The 24,027-nt window shown below is 49.7% G+C and overlaps 1 protein-coding gene across 1 annotated transcript in view; it reads right to left on the bottom strand.

Annotated features, from left to right (window-relative positions):
- Positions 1–200: 200 nt before the first annotated feature.
- Positions 201–24,027, bottom strand: part of LOC138467978 (serine palmitoyltransferase 3-like) — a 1,426,144-nt gene continuing 1,402,317 nt past the window's right edge. Inside the window, exon 12 of the mRNA XM_069608333.1 lies at positions 201–913. Within this exon, the coding sequence (XP_069464434.1) occupies positions 800–913 (114 nt within the window). The 3' untranslated portion in view covers positions 201–799. The remainder of the gene's footprint in view (positions 914–24,027) is intronic.

The raw sequence follows: 24,027 nt of genomic DNA, 5'->3' as shown, positions 1-24,027 counted from the left end.
TACCTTTTGGGTTTTGTGCATTTACAAAAATGGCACAGTGTTGCAATCGCAGTTTGCACCAAATAAGTGAGGTACGTTAGTCATTGCCCACATTCAATATAGTAGGGTCAAATCTATATGTATGTTATACACACAAACACAGACTTGTAAACCATGAAATATCACACATTAACGGAATACCACGACTCCATAGCCACGAGTCATGAAAGCTCTGTTCTCTTCTGTGATATTACACTGCCCACTTGTGCATTTGTTTATTCCATGTTGTTTTAAACAATATAAAAAGGTAGTACGTGTACTCAATACTATAATTAAATATATTCTCAACAATATGGCTGTACACTGATCGGTTAAAAAACAGATGGCTCCATTTACAAGCAGGTTTATATTGCTGCACTTAAGGAATATTCGAAAGCAGCCATTTTAATTTTGAGAGATGCTTTTGGAAGAAATCGTTCCTTCAGCAATTTCTACAAAACAACGAACGGCCATCTCTTTGAGGTAGCCAGTTGTGACTGTTTCAGGCAGTACACTGGCGGAAAAACAGCTCTTCTGCTGCTCATGTTCATATAGGTAAAGAAAAACAGCTTGTTTGGCTCAATGTACAACTTCATGTAGCAGGAGAATTTTTGAGCAGCGCTCTTCCATGGGAGAACAGCACAATGACAAACAGCACAGATTGCATGGGATTATCTCTAGCAACACTCTGATCTTTGTTGAGTGGCTTAGTGCTTAGTTTACTTGGCTGTCTGAGGGAATTGTTCTTGCATGAAAATGTTCCAAGAAAGGTGCGAGACACTCAGTCATCAAGTACAAAGCTCGTTTCATCAGAGAGTTCTGGACGAGTAGATCTGGGTTGGCGGGAATATTTTATACGCAAGAAGTCCCCCATCTCGTCAACAGCTTGCAAGACCTGCAAAATAATTGTAAAGGATGAGTTTTCCTGAAAAATTAGTCACATTCACAGTAATGGTCATGACTATTTGAAATCTGGGTTGACATGGAGTGTGCACCTTGCTTCAATAGGATACCCTGCATCTATGTAAGACCCACCACCTGCAAACATTTGTTTCCTATTGTTGATACACCTAAAAGAAAACTGTATGCCACCTTTCTCTCCCACACAGAGTGGCAATGCCGGTGCGTGAGTTTGGCCCATGTTCAGCTGCCATTTGTGCAGCAGTGTAGGCATTGAACATCACCAAAACAACGTCCAGTGCATAGTGGCACATGATTTTCCATATTTTCCCACAGTCCCTTTGATTCCATCCCCATCCTATCCTCCAACCAGATGTTAAAACCACCCAAATACAGTAAATCCATATGCTTCACCCCAATACTAGTGAGGTAGTCATCCAGATTTTCAAGGAAGACTTTGGCTGGGGCCACGCGGCCTGTAGCCGAACAGGATTTTTAGTGAACTCCTAGGTGAAGTCCATAGAACAGCATGTCCAATCTGTGTGGAATCATCCCATTCCAAGTCTTCAAGGTGGGAGAACCTCACACTAGATCTATGACTATTGCAATCCCTCCTCCTATCTTCCCAGATCTATTTATAAATTGGATTTCATGCCCCTGAGAGAGTAGACTGTGAAAAAGTGCATGGGAGGTGTCATTAAACCAAGTCTCTGTAATAAAAAGTATATCTAACTGGTACTCCTTTATCAGATCATGCACTTCAGTGCTGTGTGCAACCACTGATCAGGCATTTATAAGGGCTGTTTTAAGTAATCTACTTACTGTGCCCTTTCTATTATCTGGATCATGGCTGTGTCGCTGCAATCCCAACTTACCGCATTTTGTCAAAGTGCACGCAGCAGCACTGATCTGAAATTATGTCTGAGGTTATACAGAACCCTACTATCATATTTCATCACCATCTTCTTTGACTCAAATGTAACTGTGTCGTTGAAATGTGTAGTAATCTGGCCTACAGAATAGCTTTGAGTGTGAGGTCATCTGTAGTGCAATGTTTGTGTGGAATGTTTGTGTGGAGGTGTTCTGCTGGTGACGTTTGGAGAGGAGAGTGAAGCTGTGAGCTGAGAAGATGGGTGTGGGGGTGAGCCCGTTGTTTCCCGTGTCATCTTGTGTCCCCTACCATCCCTGTATCTTGTGGAGGAGTTCAGGACATGGACAATAAAGAACCAGAGAATTTACCTTGATGTACTGACGGTCCATCATTGTTACAAAATGCTACTAACTGCTATACCTAGTATGTTCTCCTGTTGTACCTTCTGAAACCGGCACATTTCCCCGCGCTCGGCCACACAGGCCTAAACAGGCTTCGCGCTAACGAAAGACTGTTAAAGCCTGTGACCCAAGCAGATAGCGTCACCTCGGAGCGCGCCACACAGCGGAATGGGAGATGAGGCCACTCCTGAACAGAGATCAAAAGTTCTTTTCCCGCAAGATGTTTGCCCCCTTAAAAGAATAATAAAATCACTTCCTTGGTAAGCACAGTGCTAGTGAATAATACAGCAATAAAATACAGTAAAAAAAAAAAATCGTTCAATCGGCTAACCGTGTTTTAAACAATGCCCTCCTGGTTATGAAAATCAAAATAACACTCGGCACACGAGCACGGGTGTAATCGGCTGCGCTGACACGGGCCTGTTAAAGCCTGTGTCCCTAGCAGATGGGGTCACCTCTGTGCGCTCCCCACATATGAGAGGCTCCCGCTCGCCCATTCCTGAAGGGGCTGCAGCAGGTGAGTGCCTTGGCTCCTCCTGGGCCACCTAATTCGAATCCAGCCGTTTTCGGCTGCCAGAGCCCCTTTGCGAGGCCTTCTTTTCTCCCCGCCTCCCTCCCGCTTGCACTTCGTGGTTCCCTCCTCCTCCCGCCAGCTGATTGGCCTTCCCCACGTGTTGCTGCAGGGCCTAGCGACCCGCAGAGGCTCCCGCTCGCCCATTCCTGAAGGGGCTGCTGCAGGTGAGTGCCTTGGCTCCTCCTGGGCCGCCTAATTCGAATCTAGCCGTTTTCGGCTGCCAGAGCCCCTTTGCGAGGCCTTCTTTTCTCCCCGCCTCCCTCCCGCTTGCACTTCGTGGTTCCCTCCTCCTCCCGCCAGCTGATTGGCCTTCCCCACGTGTTGCTGCAGGGCCTAGCGACCCGCAGAGGCTCCCGCTCGCCCATTCCTGAAGGGGCTGCAGCAGGTGAGTGCTTTGGCTCCTCCTGGGCCACCTAATTCGAATCCAGCCGTTTTCGGCTGCCAGAGCCCCTTTGCGAGGCCTTCTTTGCTCCCCGCCTCCCTCCCGCTTCCACTTCGTGGTTCCCTCCTCCTCCCGCCAGCTGATTGGCCTTCCCCACGTGTTGCTGCAGGGCCTAGCGACCCGCAGAGGCTCCCGCTCGCCCATTCCTCAAGGGGCTGCAGCAGGTGAGTGCCTTGGCCCCTCCTTGGCCACCTTTTCTCCAAAAATGCCCCCAGGCCCTTGCGTGCCCCGAGCTCCCCAGCCCGCTTCCTGTTTCTTCCCCTCTCGCTCCCGCCTCCCATCCCGCCCATGATTGGTTGTTTTGGCCGAGGCAGCGTCGGTGTACCGACCCGCTTCCTGCACCTGCTCCTATTTCCCATCCTAGGAGCAGGTGAGTCGGTCCCCACTTCCCCTCCTCTAAAACCTCCTCATGGTCCCACCCCCCCTCTGATAGGCTCCTCGACCTTTATCACTGGCCCGCCCAGGGCAGCCCTCTGCCCGGCAGCCCCCAGCGGCTAAGGGCCCCGAGGCCAAGGGCGGCTCCAACAGAGGCGGCTCCAAGATGTGTCTGCAGGTGTCCGCAGGGGAAGCCAATGAAGCCAGCAACTAACAGACACCACCAAAACCGTGAGTGTGGTATGGGTGGAGAGTAGAGCAATCACTCCACTGCAGAAAGCCCATGCCACTCTATCTTATCTCCAAATAACACAGACTGCCATAATGTTAGCATGTCCACTCTTAGATGGAATTGTGAAAGTTAGCATGTCCATTCTTAGATGGAATTGTGAAAGTTAGCATGTCCACTCTTAGATGGAATTGTGAAAGTTAGCATGTCCACTCTTAGATGGAATTGTGAATATTGACCTGCGTCGCATCTAGATGGAACTGTGAATGTTAGCATGTGAAAGTTGCATTCACAAAGTGTCCCCTACAGCCTCTCCGTCAAGTCTGGAAATGTGCCCAATAGCCTCTCGGGTAAATGGAATTTAGAAGTGTGCCCAAGATCCCCTGTGAAAGTTGCATTTAGAAGTGCTACCACCTATGAAAGTTGATTTTAGAAGTGTGCCCAATAGCCACTCTGGAAAAATGAATTTAGAAATGTGCCCAGTAGACGCTCTGTGAAAATTGCATTTAGAAATGTGCCCAATAGACACTCTGGAAAGTTGCACTTAGAAATGTACCCAATAACCTCGCTGTGAGATTTAGAAGTGTACCCATTAGCCCCTGTGAAAGCTGCATCTAGAAGCGCTACCAATGGCTCCTGTGAAAGTTGATTTTAGAAGTGTATCCAATAGACACTCTGGAAAATTGCATTTAGAAGTGTGCCCAGTAGACGCTCTGTGAAAATTGCACTTAGACGTGTGCCCAATAACCTCGCTGTGAATTTAGTAGTGCTCCCAATAAACCACTCTGTGAAAGTTGCATTTAGAAGTGTGCCCAATAGCATCTCTGGTAAATTGAATTTAGAAGTGTTCCCAATAGCCTCGCTGGAAAAATGAATTTAGAAGTATTCCCAATAGCCTCGCTGGAAAATTGATTTTATAGTGCGCCCAGTAGCCTCTCTGTAGAAAATTGAATTTAGATACGAGTCCAATATCCTCTGTGAAAGCTGCATTTAGAAGTGCTACCAATAGCATCTGTGAAAGTTGATTTTAGAAGTGTATCCAATAGACACTCTGGAAAGTTGCATATAGAAGTTTGCCCAATAGCCTCTCTGGAAAACTGAAGTTAGAGTGCCCAGTAGACGCTCTATGAAAAATTGCGTTTAGAAGTGTACCCAATAGCCTCTGCGAGAGTTACACTTGAAGTGTGCCAATACCCTCTCTGATGAAATGAATTTAGAAGTGTTCCCAATAGACTCTGTATGGAAAATTGTACTTAGAAGTTCGCCCAGTTCCCTCTCTGGGAAAGTTGCATTCAGAAGTTTGCACACTGAAAGAGCATATAACCCATCACACCACACCCCACGCTTACTCTCTCCTTTACATCACCACTCAACTAGAACACAGAGATACTATGACACCATTCGGTATAACTGTTCTCATACGAACATCCACCGCTTACTCCACATCATTCTATGTAAACACTGCTGGTCCCACACCCCCAGCCAGGCGTTTTCCTCAGGCTTAACGCAGCCACATCCGTTCCGGTTAAATCCTGCCAGAACAAACACATTCTCCTGATCTCTCAACCACCACACCTACCGATAAGAAGCAGCTATTACACGTGTACCGCACAAGCTGCACACATATCCGGTGCTCACACGCACCTTATGACTCTCCCTACTCTCTCTACTGATCTGAAGTTCGGTTCCCAAGGGCGTTCAACCTACCAGCGCCTTCAGACCATACCAATGGTATATAAGGCGCTATATAAGTGCAAAATAACAATAACAATATGAATGGGAAATTAAGTCTCACCAGAACATAGTTTCATTCACATGAACACAATCTTTAACCCGTCCCCTTAACCTACTACTTTAGTCTTTCACTGCTTGGTCTTTCTTATCTCCTTCCCCTTTACACAAAGACTACAGTCTGGAAGCAAGTGGCAGGGGCACAACATGCCCTTTTGAGGCAGGGCCAGGCAATCAGATTACTAGGGTGGTGATTTGACACAGTATACAAATATTGGAACAACTTTAAGGGCACATCTCAAATCCATTGCACAACCATGTGCTGAATAATTGTACCACCACAGAAATCACTGTACCAAAAACATCCCTCATAGAAAATTGCTCAGCATCACCGGCAGGTTTTTCTCCTCTTTGTCCCGATCTTCATTCTTTGTCCCATTACCAATGATCACCTGCACATCTAACTACTGCAATATAGACTCTACTTTAACGTTGTTAAACCTATCCATTTTGTCCGTTTATATCTTACACCTGTTCCCTTAATTTGCTCTCCCCTTTTCTTTTCATCAGAGACCACCATCTGGTTCACCATAGACATGGGCACAATGCCATTATTTGGAAAAGACTCAGGGCTGTAAGGTCACTACGGTGGTGATGGTTGAGTATAACATCTTTACAACATAACAGTTTACTCAGTGTATATATAAGATCGCTAATATGACATATTGTATTTCATTGCACTGGATTCTATTCCATTACTTCAAAGTATCCTCGGGGTCACCCAGGTAGCTGGTCCAGAGAAAGGGTGTACCCATCCTCCTCAGGACCCCAGTGCACCAATTCCTCTTCTGTCTGATGCAGCTCTCTGAACCATGCAAGGGTTATTTATTTTCTTTCCTAGAATTTGCAAAAGGATACAGTGTCAAAGCACTAGGAAGTAAATGCAATGTCAGGCAGGTTTGTGATATAAACCACAAACAATTATTTATTCTGGAAGGCAATGATTTTCAAATGATCAGCCATATCTCGGTTGCCAGCCTGCTCCTGTTTTAGAGAGGTTTGTCTTGTAGTCAATATATAATGTATGTGGTGAAAGAGAAGAGCTGGTTGAAAAGGAAAATCTTCCTGGCCTATGCACCCAACCGTTTGCTCTCCCTATGCGGTGCCAAAGATAGAAAAGTAGTGGATTTGAAGCCTGCCGTAGTGGCCTGTGCCACCAAACTCTCTGGAAAATCGTGGGCAGAGAGGAATAAAGGGTCCGAAGGGACCGCCTGTGCTTCTTGGCCTGGTCACGGTCCACTAAGAACTTACCCCGGTTTGCCCCACAGTTACACCACGGGTGCCTCGACTGCCCGTTTGAAAGTCAGCAAGGTCTCTTTCTTAGGACCCTCATCGAGCATGTCACACAGGCCACACTGTACCATAGGCCTTGCCGGGGCAGTCAGCCCCAGAGTGTCAACTACCTTTGCCATCAGGTGCTGAAAAGCTGCCTGCCATTTGCCAGGGGTGGCAGCAGGCACCATGTCAACCTCTGGCAAGTTGTTCAGGCTACTTGCTTCCTGCAAGTCGGATGCCAGGTCCACAAAAGTCACCCTGTTCCCTGTAAAACTCCTCCAAGAAGTCGCTCACCTCCCTGGGGTGGAAGGGGTCCAGACATGATCACCCTCTTTGTCATAAATGTCCTCCAAATGTGACATATGCCCTTCTTGGGAGCGGGAGGCATTCTTTAGCAACTCTGGTGCCTTTGGACCGGGACCATAAGTGGGTGGACTGATGCCAGAAGACGGAACAGTGAACAACTTTTTAGCAATCTTGTCTTGTTGTCCTGTGGACTACCTGTCAGCTCCTCCAAGCTTAGTGGGATCCATCGGCTCGGATGAAGCCAAAGCCGTCAGCACCAGGGTCGAAGCCGCCAGTGCTGACGCTGTGACTAATGGTGTCAAGGCCAGGGCCGCTGGCCTCGGAGAGATAGCAAAGATGATGTGCATCTTCAAACGGAAAGCCTCCCGTTCCTCTGGTGAAGAGGATTTGGTCAGAAAAAGTAACTGCCGGGCCTCTTCCTCCTTGGCTTCCTTGAAGTGGTGGCTCCTCTTCTTCGGAGACGAGTGATGCCAAGAACCGCCGGGTGACCTCGACCTCTTGCGGTACCTTTTTGTCCTTCCGGACAGGGGACCACTTTGCTCCCAACAACCTCCAAAAGTTCAGTTTATCCCCTCTCCTTGTGGAGAAAGGAGAATAGCTGTGTGTTCTCAGAGTGCCTTCGGGTGCATTGACTGGCACAACGTTCTTTATTGCTGTAGCTCATCTTGAAAAATGGTCTCTACGATTCTGAGGTACATCCAGGTGCCAGAATTCCCAGACTTGACAGCAAGACGCTCACAGCGAAAGGGGTTGTGTTGCATGCCAGAAGCACCCCTTTTTGTCTAGACAGGAGATTGTGAAAATGGCAAAGCCTGAGAAGTCCATCCAGGGTAGCTGCAGGCAATCCACAACATAGCACTGATAGACCAAATAACGGGCCACGAGCATTAAATAGCATCACTGTTGATGCAGCTTGTGCAACATACTTGGGCGAGGGGAGTTATTCGCAGACCAACAGGAGGCTAATTGAAAGCATTTTAGTTTTCCAGATTGGTGAACAGATCCTGTGAGTGCCCTTTTACAAGCATGTGTACCTCAAGGGACACTGTACCGCAACACTGCATTTTTCTATATGCAAATATAAAATCTAGTGGAGGTGTTGAACATAACTATTGACCTCAAGTTCCTTGCAGATACAATCATACAGAGTAGAGAGCATGCAATCAGTTCCAGAACATGTGTGCAAATATTCACCTCTACAGAACTAAAGGCTTTCGTGGAGGGGACTTCTTGGAGGAGGTTTGTAAAACTTGAGCACCTGTTAGTTTCATGCACTGTACAACCAGTAGTCAGAGGCCGATTTCCTTCTGGAGTCGAGACACTGAAACATGGGCCCAATAAAACAACTAATAAAGGATTAGTTTACTGCAGGGTGGCAAAATTCCTAGCAGTGACTTGTATACGCTCCTCAAACCGCGGGTCTGCTACCAAGAACGTGGACCTTTCCATTTGAAAGAGCACAGCCACTTAGTCTGGCGCAGTACGTACGTAATGTCTTGGAGACTGAAATAGAGCCAACCAATTGCCAGAGCACAAAAAGATATAAGGGGACTATCATCCATTCTCGGATAAGCAGGAGCCTTTCCAATCTGACTTGGTGGACCCTCCCCTCTTAAAAATACTTATATTTGAATCCAAGATGGCCGCTGGGGAGACGACTGTGCTAGGAGTGCTCCCAGAGCCTCCAGCAAGAATGATGGGATAAATAGAGCAATTCCCCTCCCCGGGTGCTCCTACCTTCTGGATTCAGCACCTCGGTGCAGCAGCGCTTGGTGTTGGTGTGGAGCAGAGGTGGTGCCGCCTCCAAGGAGAAAGTGGACGGTCGCCTGCAGTGAGTGCCGGTGGAGCTGTGCTCGCACAGCCCCGGGCAGGAGGGGCCACGACCGCACGGAGTAGAAAGTGCCCTGGCAGCGCAGCGCGGCCGGCAGTGAGTGCTGGTTGTTGCTATGCCCACAAAGCCCCGGGCAGGAGGGGGCACAACTACAGGGCAGTGAGGGGAGGCGTCGCTGGCAGAGTAGCAGAGGCCTGGACGGGATCTCGCAGTGTGGGACCGCCTCCGCTCCTCACCGGCTTGCGGCCGCTGTGGAGGGCTGAGGCGGAGGCACCCCTGGGGAGTGGAGAGAGGGCCCTCGCAGAGGGCGGGCCCCCCCCCGCGGTGAAGGGCAAAGTGGAGTAGCTCTGGGGGAAGACCCGGGGCTCCAACGTTTGAGAAGACTGATTCAAACCTCGCCCGCGGGGCTAAAGCGGAGAGAGGCAGTAGACCCGAGGAGCGGGCATGGTACAAGCAGCGGCAGGGCGATCTGCGAGGAGGTATCTGCTGGTGCCGCTGGCACTGCTAGGGAAGAGGCGATGAGGCAATCAGAGCGGCAGGTGAGCGAGGGGAGCATGAGGGGGGGCACTGCCTGACTTTTTTTGTGGTACGATCCTGTGCAAGTGCCTGCCCTTGGCCCCGCCCATCCTCCCACCTTAAATTGGGACAGAGATCGCCTCGGAGGGAGAGGTGGGCACAGGCAGACCACTCCAGGGGCCGGGCTGAGTGAAGAGCTCGGGGAACTTTCAATATCAGGAGGCCCAATCCCACCCTGGGGGTGGGAGCTGAGGACCCTCTGGGCCGGTTCTAAAAGGACTCAGGACACTGCAGGGTTGAACTAGGACAACAGGAGGGCATGAAGAGCCCAGAAGTGCCGGGACATACGGCTGGGAGTACACATGACCTGGTGGTCTGGGGACAGCGGCCCAGAGATCTAGTGGAGACCAGGGAGGAGCAAATCTGTGGAAGGAAGAGAAGCTGGACCAAGGCGAAGGAGACAGCGGTGCCAGGAGGTCCCAGCACTGATTAAGATGTCTAAGAATAGAGGAAAGGCTCCAGGGACCCCGGCGAAAGGGGATAAAAAACACCAGAGGGTATGCTTCAGAAACTGTGGAGAAAGGAAGAGGGAGCAGTGCCCGAGGGAGGGAAGGAGGGAGATAGGAGCGAGGAGGGGACGGCCCTGGGAGAAGAGCAAGGGGATGAAAATGTTACAAAGAAGCTGCTGGAAGAGCGTTTCCAAACTTTTGGTGACAGAATGGTCAATGTAATGCAATTGCAACTTGATAAAATGAAGGAGGACCTCACAGGGGCGATCCGTGAGGTGAAGGGCGACCTGACCAGTCTGGGTTCAAGAGTGGACACTAACGAAAGGGCTCTCCAAGACCTAGCAGAGGACTCTCACCAAGTGCAAGAATGGGTGGAGAGCCTTGCCAAAGCCACCCACAATCTGGAGCTTCAGACCGAGGATCTTGAGAATAGATCAAGGAGCGCCAACATTAGGGTGACATTTTTGCCAGAATCAGTCATAGATTCAGACCTACAACAGACGGTGAAGCTGCTGTTTGCTCCCCTGGCGGATGTTACAAACGCGGAAGAGATCAGGGTAGACAGTGCTCATAGAGTGGGGCCCAGAAGGGATGAGTCCGGTGCCCGGCCACGAGATGTGTTAGTGGCGCTGCATGAATATACGCAAAAAGAGAAAGTCTTATGGGCCGCGAGGGGGGCGGATGCCCTCAGCTTTAATGGGTCCTCCATTCAGCTGTACCAGGATCTGTCGGTTATTACTCTCAACAAGAGGAGGCAGATGTGTCCGATAACGCAAGAGCTACAGACGAGGAGTATAAGATACAAGTGGACATTTCCGTTTGGATGGGTGTTTGAGGTGGACATAAGGCAAAGAAGAGTTACATCAGTGGAGGAGGGTGCCGCCATCCTCGGGATAGAGGTGGAGCACTCCTCAAGTGAATCACCAGACAGGGGGAAAGCCAGCCCCAGACGTAGGGAGTGGGAGTGGTCGACGCAAGCACCAAGAAGGAAAGCGAGGAGGAGAAGGGGCCCAGCGGGCCCAGTGGGTGTCTCCGCCAGTGGAAGGGCAACCTGGGGCTCGATGCCAAATTGAATTCAAGGCCAAAATAACTTTGGATTTTGGAGTACCCAGGGAGGGGTGTCTAGATGAGGCAGCAGTGGCTGGGGGGAGCAATGGGGAGGGTCAAGTTGGATTACCAAAGGGTCAGGGTTGACCTGCCAATGGGGTCACTGGGGTTGGGAAATGGCACTGCCCCCGAGAAGGTAGTTTGGGAGGGGCTAGAGGGCGGCAGTGCTCCCCCGTTGTGGGGGGGGGGATCATAGGTCTGTTGGGAGGGAAACGGGCATGGGTCTTGGTTCTGTCAGGAAGGATACTTCGGCTTCTATAGGTCATGGGTTTGAATTTGCTGGTAAAAAGGAAAAAAGTGGAGCTGATGCTGGCGAAAGAGAACCCTGACATTAGCTTTCATTAGCTTTCAAGAAACTCACATACAAGAGAAGGACAGGCAGAGGCTGAAGGGATTTAGCCGTCTTCATCAATCGAACAGTCAGGGGAAGAAGGGGGCGTCCTCATAGCCTTGACTTGAAAAACGGTTTAGACATAGCTGTCACAGGCTCTTCTCGGGACACTGCAGGCAGATTCCTGGTTTTGAATCTTCAAAGAGGTAGGGAGGTGTGGTCAGTGGCAACCCTTTATGCTCCGAACACTGGGCAGGACCACTTCATATAAGCAATGGTGTGTAAATCGGAGAGGGTGTAACGCTCACCTGACTCCCACGGAGGCGCTGGCCTGGTTCGCACTGTTGTGACCTCGTCTAAGGTGATGCGCAGGGGTCGGGAGACGGACTGGACCGGGCCGCAAATCTGGCTTGTCTGACTCGCAGAAGTATCCTTCTGTAGGTGAAAATAGGGGGTTAACTGTCTGCGGGGTAATGCAATCGGCCTCCCACTTACCCCTCTCAACCTCCTCAAAACCCTTCTGTGCTTCCCCGTAGCGTCTCACCTTAGGGTCTGGAAGGACGAGCTCTCCATCCTGCTTCTGATGCAGGGGCGCGTTGGTATCCAGTTACTTCACTGGATTTTCAGATTGGTGAGAACCAAACTTGCTTGGCTTCCAGGTAAGTTTTTGATAAGTGTTTCCCCTTGTGTCCATGCATTAATGTTCTAATGCTAGTGTCTTTTTCCCCATAGGGGCCGGGGTACGGAATGCCGGCGAACAGGCACCGACCCAAGATGAGAGGTGAAATCCTTGTGGAAATCAGGTAAGTCTTTAATGAGCGTCTTGGTAATGTCTTTTCATTCGCTCATTAACGCTGATGTCTTTTTCCCCTTAGGGGCCGGGGTCCGAAAATGCCTGGATGCGGCGCAGACCCGAAACGAAAAGGGAATGACCCAGCAGGTAAGTCTTAACATGGAGATTTAGCTTCCCTTTTCCCTTCTTTCTCTCACCTTCGTTATTGTCTTTTTCTCCCTAGGCGCTGGGGCGCGACTGTGAATCCGGATGGTCGCTCTGCAGAACATGGAAGCGCCCTGTAAGATGAGTAGAATGAGGTGCTGCAGCGATCGATGTGATGTGCTTTTAAAAATGAATGTCTTCCTTTTCAGGATCGTCGGCGAAATGTCTCTGGGATGCAGATTTAGCAGGTAAGGCCTTTTCCTTCTTCTGTTCTCTTGTTCCCTTCCTTTGCAGGTGATTCAGGATGCTGGCAGGCGTGGCAGAAGTCAGGATGCAGGAGCAGACACAGTGAGCGTCCAGCTACTAGATGCAGAACAACGCGAAGCACGTGTGGCTGATCGGGTGTGGTTTAAATAGACTTGGAAGAAGTTCCTAGAATGTGTCCTTCCTCCAATCAGGTATGTATCCTTCCCTGACCACGCCTGGGTGGTATATGAGTCCCACAGGTAAAGTAGTTCCTTTCAGGCCTCAAGGAGGCAGGGTTCTGCAGCATGGTCTGCATCAGGTAAGTGCCCAAACACTTTCATAATGAGCCTGGCGCCTATGGCGCCAGGACTGACGTTTTCTATGAGCCTGGCGCCATAGGCGCCAGGACACTGTCCAAAGGGCCCCTATAAGGGGTTGCTGGGACCTTCCCTGGGGACTTGATGTCCGCTTTCGGGGACGCAGGGCCTGAGCCGGCTCCCCAGGAGCGGGCATCGTGACAGCGGGCTGCTAAGGGTAACATAATACTCACAGGGGACTTCAATTTAGCTTGGGACCCAGGGAAATATAGGAGCGCGAGAAATTTCCAAGCCCAGACTAAACCATCCAAAGAGCTGCAGAACAAAATGGAGAACCTATCATTGGTTGAGGCATGGTGGGAAAAGAGGGGCGAGGATAGCGGGTACACTTTTTACTCTCATGTGCACAGGCCGGCTTCCAGGATAGATGATGTCTGGTTGTCACGTTCCCTGGTAGGTAGGCTTAGGGCGGTTGAAGTAAGCGTGATCTCTATCTCAGACCACGCTCTGATTGTGATAGAGCTCACTTCTCCATCGCAGGTGGTTGGACTATGGAAATGGAAATACCCTTCTCACATATTTATGGATGAGGTGTTACGAGAGGAGCTGCAACAGGAAATTGGCCAATTTCTTCAGAGGAATGATACAGAGGGAAGGGACCCAGGGAGAGTCTGGGATGCCTTTAAAGCCACCATTATGGGGACGATTATTGGGATCAAGGCTAGGAGGGACAGGGAGATTAGGAAGCTAGAAGAAGATTTGGAGGCTAATTTGAAGACAGCCATGCAGGAGTTAGCCTTTAGACCCTCTGCAGAGAGTAGGAGGAGATACAGGGTGATCAAGGGCCAATTGGATACAATAGTCTCGGCCAAGGCAGAGAGGGCACTGTTGCATCTCAAACAGAAGTTTTATGCGAAGTCTTACAGGGCAGATAGGCTATTGTCAAGGAAGCTGATGAGCGAGGAGAAGGATAGAACAATACTGAGAAATAAAACGGTGGCGGGGAGAGAGGTCACAGAGATCCAAGAAATCAAAAGGGAGTTTACAAGGTACTATGGGGAGGTTTACAAGTCGGACAGCCCAGCGGAAAGGGACCAGGGGAAGTATCTGCAAGGGTGCCACCTCACTGGGATTAAGGTAGCGGAATAGGGAGGAGCTTGAGAATGACTTAACTATAGAGGAGGTTCACAAGGCCATTGCAGCTCTCCCTCTTAAAGCTCTAGGGCCCGATGGCTTCATAGCGGACTTTTATAAAACGTTTAGGGACGTTTTGGCCCTGCGAATGGTTGCTCTATATAATGCATTTGGGCGAGGGAAGGGGATAACCACATCTATGGAGGAGGCGAAAGTGGTACTACTCCCTAAGCAGGGGAAAGATCCTACAGCTTGCGTTGCCTACAGACCGATTGCTCTAATCAATCTGGACATTAAGATCTTGACGAAGATTCTGGCGGCCAGACTCGAACCCCTCCTCCCATCCTTAGTGGAGTCTGACTAGTCTGGTTTTGTACAGGGGGAGGCAAACGCATGATAATACCAGGAGGATTGCCCATACTATAGAGAAAGTAAACAAATCTAGGATGGAGGCTATTGTGGTTGCCTTCGACGCTGAGAAAGCGTTTGATAGGGTAGAATGGGGCTTTTTCTTCACCACAATGCGTAAAATGTGATTTGGGGAAAAATTCATGGGCAAGATATAGGCGAATTATCGTAATTCCACGCTGCGCCTGATGATTAATGGGAGGCATCAGATCCAGTGGCAGTATCTAGAGGCACAAAGCGAGGCTGCCCGCTGTCACCACTACTCTTTGCGATATATCTAGAGCCGCTTCTGTGTAAAAACAGATTTCACCAGGCGATTAAGGGGGTGATGTTCGGGGGAAGAGAAAATAAGGTGGCCGCCTTTGCAGACGACATGTTGTTGACCCTGAAGAACCCCCGAGAATCCCTGGAAACGGTCGAAAGTTTTTTTTCCAGAGTTTGGGCGAATTGCAAGGCTAGGGATCAATAAAAGTAAGTCGGAGGTGCTGTGTCTACAGATGTCCCCTGGGGTAGAAAGGGAGTTAAGGAAGAGCTTTGATTTTGCCTGGGCACCGGCGAACGATTAATTATCTGGGGACTGTTATTACGGGGACAATAGAACATCTGTACGAGGCAAATTATCTCCCGCTGCTGGGGAAAACCAAGGGGCTGCTCTTGGACTTGGGACCGCTGGCTGTGTCTTGGATAGGCAGGATCAATGACTTAAAGATGGTTATCCTTCCAAAATGATTGTACCTTTTTATGGCACTACCAGTTAGGGTTCCGGCTCCCTTCTTTAGAAAGTTAAGCAAGCTCACTCAGGCCCATATATGGGGGAACAAGAAGCCTAGAGTTCCCCGTAAACTGATGCAATTGCCCAGACACAGAGGAGGCATGGGGGAGCCAGACATGGTAAACTACTACCGGGCAGCTCAGATGAGGGTACTACGAGACTGGATGAAGGACGACAGGGGAAAGGTGTGGAGGGAGATGGATAGGGCAGTAGTAGGATATGGGCTGGAGGGGGTTTTGTGTCTTCCCCTGGAGGACAGGCCCAGGCCCAGGCCCAGGAGGATGTATTGCAGTGCAATAGAGGCGGTGGTAGGTAGGTCATGGGATGAAGCGGTGCGCAGATCAAGGATTACTAGCTTCCCTTCACCTCTCACACCCATCTTTGCTAATCCTCAGTTTACCCCTGGGCTTGGACGCGTGGCAGGTGGGGGGTTGTAGGTGCCTAAGGGACCTCTACGAGGGGGGCAGGTAAGAGACTTCCCTACCTGTAAGAGCATCTTTGGGGTGGGGGAAGAGGAGCATTTCCGATATATGCAACTAAAACATTGGGCCCTACACCCATCTATAAAGGGGGCGGCTACTAGGGAATTTACTCAATCTGAGAAATATGTTACAACTAAAGCAGGGGACAGACACCTAGTGGGGGATCTGTATAGGCTGCTCAAGGAGGGGGCAGGGGTGGGCGAGTGGAGCTTTATGGCAATTGGGAAAAAGAAACCAGGCAATCAATTGCGCTAGAGCATTGGCAATCCCTGTGGGCGCATATTCCCAAGTTGACGAACTCCCTACAAATTCAAGAAATCTGGGTGAAGAGGATGTACTAATGGCACCTTACCCCCTGCAGAATAGCTAAAATGTATCGGTCCAAGACCGCCCTGTGTTGGAGGGGATGTGGAAGGGAGGGTTCCTGGGGACATACCTGGTGGCAATGCCCAGAGGTAGCCCCGTTATTGGACAAGGTTTGCAAAGCGGCTCATGACATAATGGGCGCAGACATCGCAGGAGGCACAGATACAGGGCTGTTTATCTTGGGGCTGGATGGTACTCTGGACGGGCTGCGGACGAAGGCCCAAAATAAGGTATATCTGATCCTGGTGATGGCAGGGGCACTGTTAGTAGCACAAAAGTGGAAGGCGAAAGAAGCACCCGCGGAACATGAATGGGTAGGAAGGGTTTGGATGTTAGCAGTGCTTGAGAAAGTGGCGTACTCGCTAAGGGGAGAACACCAGCAGTTTCTTTTGGACTGGGACTTGGTGCTGAAATTCCTGAAAAGACTCCTGGGCGGCCTGGTGCCCGCCTAGCATGAAGCTTCTGGGCTTGGTGTAATATGGGACTGGGGGACTGGCCCAGGGTGGTGAGGGGATAGTTGGAAGAACAGAAGGGGGGTCCAGGGTGGCCCTTGGATTTCCCAGCAGCGTGGGAAAGGGGCGGCATGGGCGGAGTGAAGAAATTACTTTATCAAAGGACAGAACCTAAGAGAGATGCACCATGACCAAGTCTGATACTATTTTAGGTAGGAAGGAGGGTTTAACCCTCAACACAAACTTGTCCTTGTGGAATAAGGTAAAGGGTGGCTTGAAGAGAGGGCCTGCAACTCGCTCCCTCTACGTGCAGATGTTAGAGCAACCTACAGTATAGTCGTGAAGGTTAACAACCTCAATGGACATGTGTGCAAAGGTTCAATTGGTGCACACAAACATTTTTAGAACCAGTTTAAGGTACCAAACTGGAACCTGAAAAGCAGAAGGTGGGAACACATTTGTGAGCCCTTTCAGAGATTGAGTCACTTTGGAATTTTAAAGTAATAACATTCCTCCGATGAGTGCTTGAATATGTAGAGCACTGCTAGATAACCCTTAATGGTCCCAACGTGAAAACCTTTGTGTGCAGAAAGGATAGCACATCCAGTGTCAAACATAGAAAAGGATCAACATTCTTTTCCCTGCACCAGTCGCAAAAATTATTCTAACGACAACGGTACAGAGATTTTGTTGCTTGCCTTCTTGCCGAAAGCAACACCACCATCATGTCATCCGGGAGGTCCCAATCCTTGTATCTCAACCTTTCAGAAACCACGCGTGAAGGTTGAGAGTGTTGACAGCTGGATGCGAGAGAAGGTCCGCTCTTTTTGGAAGACGTTTCAGAGGACAGATGAACATGTCCAGAAAGTCCGGGTACCATGTCGTCCTGGCCCAATGCGGGGTAATTAGGATCATGTGGCTCCTGAACTGTCTCAACCTCCTGATTACTTGAGGAATGACGGGGTCCAGCGGAAACGCGTATAGCATTGGAAAATCCCAATCCACCACGAACGCGTCTCCTAGAGCTACTCTCGGAGGAAATTCCCTTGAGCAGTACCTTTCGCACTTCCGGTTGTTCTCGGTTGCGAACAGATCTACTTGAGGTGTTCCCCAAAGGGCAAAGATCTCTTGAAGGACTTCCTGAGCTATTTCCCACTCGTGGGAGACTGTGCTGTGCCTGCTCAGGTCGTCCGCCACCGTGTTCTCCTCCCCGGCTAAGTGAACTGCTGATAGGGAGATTCATTCTCTAATTTCCCAGTAACAGAGCTGCATTGCTTCTCTGCACAGTGGTAGTGACCCTACATCTCCTCTCTTGTTGAGTTAATGCATGGCTACTGTGTTGTCCGTCATTATCAGGACATTCTTTCCCCTACAGATGGCAGGAAGGACTTCAGCGCTACTCCGATTGTCCTCAGCTCCAAAAGCTGGTTATGTAGTTTGGACTCCGATGTAGACCAACGACCGCTGGCTGACAGATCGTTGGTGTGGGCTCACACCCAGTGAGTGGGGCGTCTGTCAATACAGTTGTCTCCGGCCATGGTTTCCAAAAAGGTCCCCTTTCAGGATATTTTCCTCGCAGGTCCACCATAGAAGATCCTGCATAACCTTGATCGGAACCCTAAGTAGATCCGACATCCGTCCCGAGAACTGGGACCATTGTGTTCGGAGAGCTCACTGTAGGGATCTAATTCGTAGATGGTCCTCTGGCGCCAGGTAAATGCAGGATGCCATGAGGCAGAGCAACCTTAGGAATTCGAAGGCCGGGAGACAGTGAGCATTCTGAAACTTTGTTACCATCTGGAGAATGTCTTGAGCCCTCACCTGAGTGGCGAGCGCTTTCCCCAAGGACGTGTCTAAAACAGCTCTGATATACTGGAGCTGTTGGGAAGGTGTCATGTGTGACTTCTTGAAATTGAGGGAGAAGCCCAGTCTGTGTAGGGAGTGGCAGGTAACCCTGAGGTGATCCAAGGCTTGTTCGGGACAACGCGCCCTGATCAGCCAATCGTGCAGGTAGGGGTACACGACAATCCCCCCCTCTTCTGAGACTCGCTGCCACCACCACCGTTAGTTTGGTGAAGACCTTCGGGTTGGAGGTCAAATCGAATGGCAGGATTCGAAACAGATACTGCGAGCCGCAAACGGCGAACCTCAGGTAATTCCTGTGCTTGAGATGGATTGGCACACCGATCCTGTAATTAGAGGGCCTGAAGGATCTGAGAAAGTGTGACTATTTTGAATTTGTCCTTGTCAAGTATCTCAAGTCCAAGATGGGTCTCAATCCTCTGTCTTTCTTGGGGATAAAAAAATATGGGGAATATCAACACTTGTTCCTGTCCCCTACAGGCACTGTCCCCTACAGGCACTGGTTCTATAGCAGCTTTCTCTAGCAGGGAGCAGCTTTTGCTGCACAAGGAGCAGATCTGGAATCCTCCAAGAGTGTTTTCCTGGTGGATTGGTGTGAAGCTGCGTTATGAATGGTAGGCAGTAACTGTGGGCTATTGTCTCCAGAGCCCACACATCTGAAGTAATGGCTCAGCATTCTTTGAGATGCTGAGACAGTCTTCCCCCACCAGTGACACGTGTCGCAAGCTCCCGAAGTGGTTGCTGCAGCTGCTGATGGCAAGGTAGCTGCAGCTGGAGTTGGCTTGGCATCTCTACCTCGTCCACCACGAGGGAACTTTCTTTGGTCTCTTCGACTGGCCATTCCTCTCAATTTTCCAAATGAGGAGTAGTAGCAAGAAGATCGCCCCCTCCATGGCTGTCCTGCCGGACAAAAAGGCTGAGGTTGCCTAACAGCGTCCCCTAAAGATTTGGCAGCCGCCTTCAAGGTCTGCAACCTTTCAAGGCTCTAATCAGCCTTGCTGCCAAAAAGGTGAGACCCATCAAATGGCATGTTGAGAAGACGAGCCTGCATATCTGGTGCAAAACCTGATTCCGCAACAACGCCAATCTGCGCATCACGGTGCTCGTGGCCATGGACCAGCTGATGCTATCCGCAGTGTCCAATCCAGACTGAAGGGATTCGCACATGTCTTCCTTGCCATCCTTAATAATAGCCAGGAAGCTGTTCCTTGCATCCCCTTCTGGAATATGCTCCGCCGCCATGGATATACACTCCCACAGAGTGTATGAGAATTTTGCTAATGCACATGTGCAGTTGTCCGACTTCAGGGCCATACTCCCAGCTGAAAATACCTTTCGTGCCCATCCATCCACACGCTTGTCGTCCTCATCAGGAGGGATGCTAGGGTACGCTGTCTTGTTAAAGGTAGCTGTGGCTGCCTGGACCACCAGACTCTCCGAAGTGGGGTGTTTGGACAGGTAGCCGGGGTTGCTACTGGAAGGGCAGTATTTCTTTGTAAGGGACTTGTCCACCACCGGTTTGGTGTCCGGGGTCTCCTAATTTCTGGCCACCCTTTTTTGCAGAGCCACATGGAAGGGTAATATAGGATCTGTAGGTGGACCTTTGTCTAGAATATCGTTCAGTTCATCCTGATCAAACTGTACCGGGGGTCTAATCCAGCCTAGGTACTCTACTACTCTGGACATCAGTTGCCGGTACGAGGAGTCAGCGTGCTCCTCCGGTTCTGGCCTGCCGAACCCCAACTGAGGATAAGTATCAATGCCGCTAGCATTATGCAAGGTGTCAAAGATCTTTCATCTTGCTCTCTTCTGATATGAGGCATTACGGCACATTGGGTGTTCCATAATGATGCCCAAAAGAAAGACTTTTTCAGAGATTTGGTTTTAGCCTTCTTATGACTTTCCTCAAGTCCTGTGGGCTGAGTTGACACAATCGGTACCTTTGGCATTGACAGCTTCGATGTAGACATTGGCGTTGAAGACCTAGACGAAGTCGACAGGCTCCTTCGTCGGTTTTGGCGCCGAGGGTTCCACAGGCTTCGGAGGCATCAATAATCTCAAACGCTCGCCATGTCTCCAGTGATCCTTGTCCATTCGAGGCCTCGAGGGCTCTCAATGCGAATCACGCCATCCACCCGGGCTCAAGTGCGCGAGCGTTTCGGGTCGAGAGCGCTCTATGCCGGCTTCTAAAGAAGGCCCGGACGGAGCCTTACCCTGCTTCTCAAAAATGTTTAGCGACTCTAAACAGAATGCTTTTTGGAGGGGCATCTTACCCTCATGGGGGTGTCGCCTGACAAGGATGAAGAGGAAGGGGACCGATGGTGCCTCCTTCTTGATCGCTACGCCGAGGACGAAGAGTGGCGGGAGCCACTTCGGGACCTCAAACCTTTTTTTATCCTTCTTACGCCAAGGAGAGCGGTCTCTCAATTCAGCAGTCGAAGAACTATCAGGTCGGGTTTTATGGGGTTTAGATATCTTGCCTACCTGCAACTTGCCTTTTCGTTCTCGCAAGGCCTTTCCTGTCATAGCTTGACATTTGGTACAGGAATCAGTGTTGTGGCCTTCATCCAGGCACCACAGACAATGTAGATCCGTGATTGACATCTTGAGTGGCACTCCTTCCATTTTTTGAATCTGGAACAAGGGGTTGTCTGAGGTGAAGACAGACATATTTATCGAAGGTAACTGCGCAATTGAGGTAACTACGTAATCGAATTGAATGAGGCGTGCCGAGTTTCGAAGCAAACATATTTGCGGAACAACGGAACTGAGGCCAACGGGTGCCGTGCGCACTACGTATAACATCCGATGACGTAACCCTTGATGGAGGCCTTCGAGGGACATCACTCAACGCTATTGACACAGGGCGCCCTCTGCAGCCAAAGCAGGACATTACATGTCAAAGATGAGGAATACTTTGGAGGAGACAATCCATTCGAAAAGCTATTACAAAAAAGTTATGTGCAAGCATGGGGTGGGGGAGAGCAGGTGGCACCGGCGGGACTGTATCAGTGTAAGAGTTTGCCGGCGCCACTGCCGCCACGATTTCACATGCCATTGGGTGCCCTCTGGGACCATTTCAGAACGTTCCAAGAACTTCTGAAACAGCATGCAAGCCAGCTACTCTGTCACCTTGCCAGCAAAAGAACTTCAGTGCCTGGAGCTGAGGCCATCTGGACTCACGCAGTGTTGTGTGCCGGAGTTCTGGCCTGGTCGTTGGAGGCCAACCGTTCTGAAGACGTGCAGCAGGTAAGGCATGGAAAGGGCGAGATGACTAGGGTCTAGGGCACGCACACACATCCTCGGCAGGTGCGCAGGGTATTATTCATGTCATAGTTTACTGCTCTCTAGGGTGTGCGCACAGTGCAGTCGCAAATACAGCCCATCGGTAATGCCAGCTTAGAATGCTCTGAAAGGGACTAACGAAAGAGCAACGTGGGATCAGGGAATCCAGACCATGGCCCGTGTCAGGAGCTGCATTGCAATGCCACAAAAACAAGTAAAAAACTGAAAACAACCACCTGCCAATTGGTTTATTCAGAGATTCCCTCCATCACAGCGTTGGTGTCACAAGGCTGTGTAGCGGTTCGTGGTGGATTTCTGGGCACTCATTCAACTCTAATTACATAAAAACATGGCCTCCTCTGCAAAAATGAAAAACGTTTATGTAATGCAGGCCTCTACTGCTGCTGCCAACGAGTCATTCAGCTGTGAATTGCGCTAGTTGAGAATCTGCTTGCAGATATTTTTCTGTTCTACTTTAACATGGTAATGCATTCAGCACCAGCTTGCGAATGCTGAAAAGATGACTGGTGCCTACCTGGCAGGCATTGGTACTCCTAATGCATACTTGTGTGTCTGGTTAAATCTTATACACCATAGAATGAGTTCTAAAGAAAGCTGCCCATTTGTCCACCGTTTTGAGTTCTGCCATCAATCTTCAGTGGGCCTAGTTAGCACCCATGTTGGGCTGTCAAGCGGAGGAGGGCACGGAAGTTCACATTTTATTTAGGCTGGGAAGATGCCAGCGCAAATAAGGCTATCACATGTTCTCATGCCAGATTATTGAAGGAGATGCAGAATGTGCTCTTTGGTTGTGGTATAGTTTGTGTGCATGTGGCAGGAGGTATGTAGATTTTGTGCATATGTTTATATTGTGTACACTACGCGGGTCCCATAGATTGTACATGCCATTGAAAAACCTGTGATAGACGAGCTCAAATATACATTACATCTCCACCCAAGGACGGCGTTAGGGCTACCATGTAGGGAACCTGGCTGCTTAAAATTTTTGCCATTTTTACTTAGGTTAAATGTGTTGGAGTATTTTTCCCAGAGCTTATTCCCCCCATCACCTTTACAAAGCATGCACATTAGTGCAGCATGAATAGTCCAGCTGAACGTGAACATGCAGTAACCGGTTCACCTTATGATTGGTGGCAGATTCCCGAATTCTAATGTGAATAATGGTTGCCAGCTACCTTCTATCAAGAAAGGCTGTCCTACTGTAGTGCGTGTGTGAAAATGAGCTTAACAACATGGCGCCGGTACGCTGCCTTTTTAGACATTCACTTCCAAACCGCAATGTAAGTCTATGAGTTCAGTTAGAAGGCAGACATGAGTTCTGCAATGGTGGTGATATTTTAGTGTGAAGCAGATGAGCTTATTATGGAGTACAGTTTTCACATTGTTAACTCAAGGGCGAGCCGAGAGGGGAGTCAGATGTGCAGGTGCATTGATAAGGGGTGTTGGGAACGAGCATGTGGGAGACGAGCTGGGTTTTTCCACTACTGTCTTATTTTTTCTGCTCTTGCCTCCCATGCTTGCTGTCTGTCCATCCTTCGGCCAGGGACAATGGGCAATTTATGAGGGACGGGGATTTGTCCCTCCCTTAAGAAGAGATTTATTCCAAGAGGAGACAGAGAATTGGAACCCCGGGTGTTAAGTCTTGCTGAGAGGGAGGACGCTCCGCTCCAGTCCCCGTTGGTTGATGTGTAATCTCTGTGCCTACCTGCCTTGGGATGGATGAGAGGGAGCTTTCTCCTACAACTGCACCAACGGTGATATATGTATACTGTGTTTATTCTTGTCCATGTATTCATGTATAATCCGTTTAATTTATTTTATAGTAATATGTAGACTAATAGCATGCGAATAAAGAGCCTGTAAAGAACCAATTATTTTCCAATTAATGGTATAAGGATCCATTATTGCATTCCTAAGTCCAAGAACTTTTAGTTTGTGTAATAGTGTAAGTGCCAAAGTCACTACACGTGTCTGAAAAGCATAAATTGTAAGTTACTCACCATAGTGACTAACATACTCTTAGTCCATAGTCCCCTTTCCTGCATACTGCATGGGCGTCCTTCCTAGGATCGGGAGACGGAACCTTTTTCAACAGAAAAAATGTTTCCCTTTAAATTTAGAGGCGCGCGGGGGTGCGGTCCTGGGATCATGCGCTTCCCTGCCTCCGCCCACCGGTACCACTCCTCAGTCCCCATTGACGCGTCGACAATATTTGCCATTGCCTAATCACTCACACCAGTTTTATTAGAGGGGAGGATGGTGGGACGT

This window comes from Ambystoma mexicanum, chromosome 4q (genome assembly GCF_040938575.1).
Source record: "Ambystoma mexicanum isolate Mex_15411 chromosome 4q, UKY_AmexF1_1, whole genome shotgun sequence".
In the NCBI taxonomy this organism is placed as follows: Eukaryota; Metazoa; Chordata; class Amphibia; order Caudata; family Ambystomatidae; genus Ambystoma; species Ambystoma mexicanum.
Note: the sequence above shows the minus strand (reverse complement) of the source record. Positions and strands in the feature narration are given on the sequence as shown.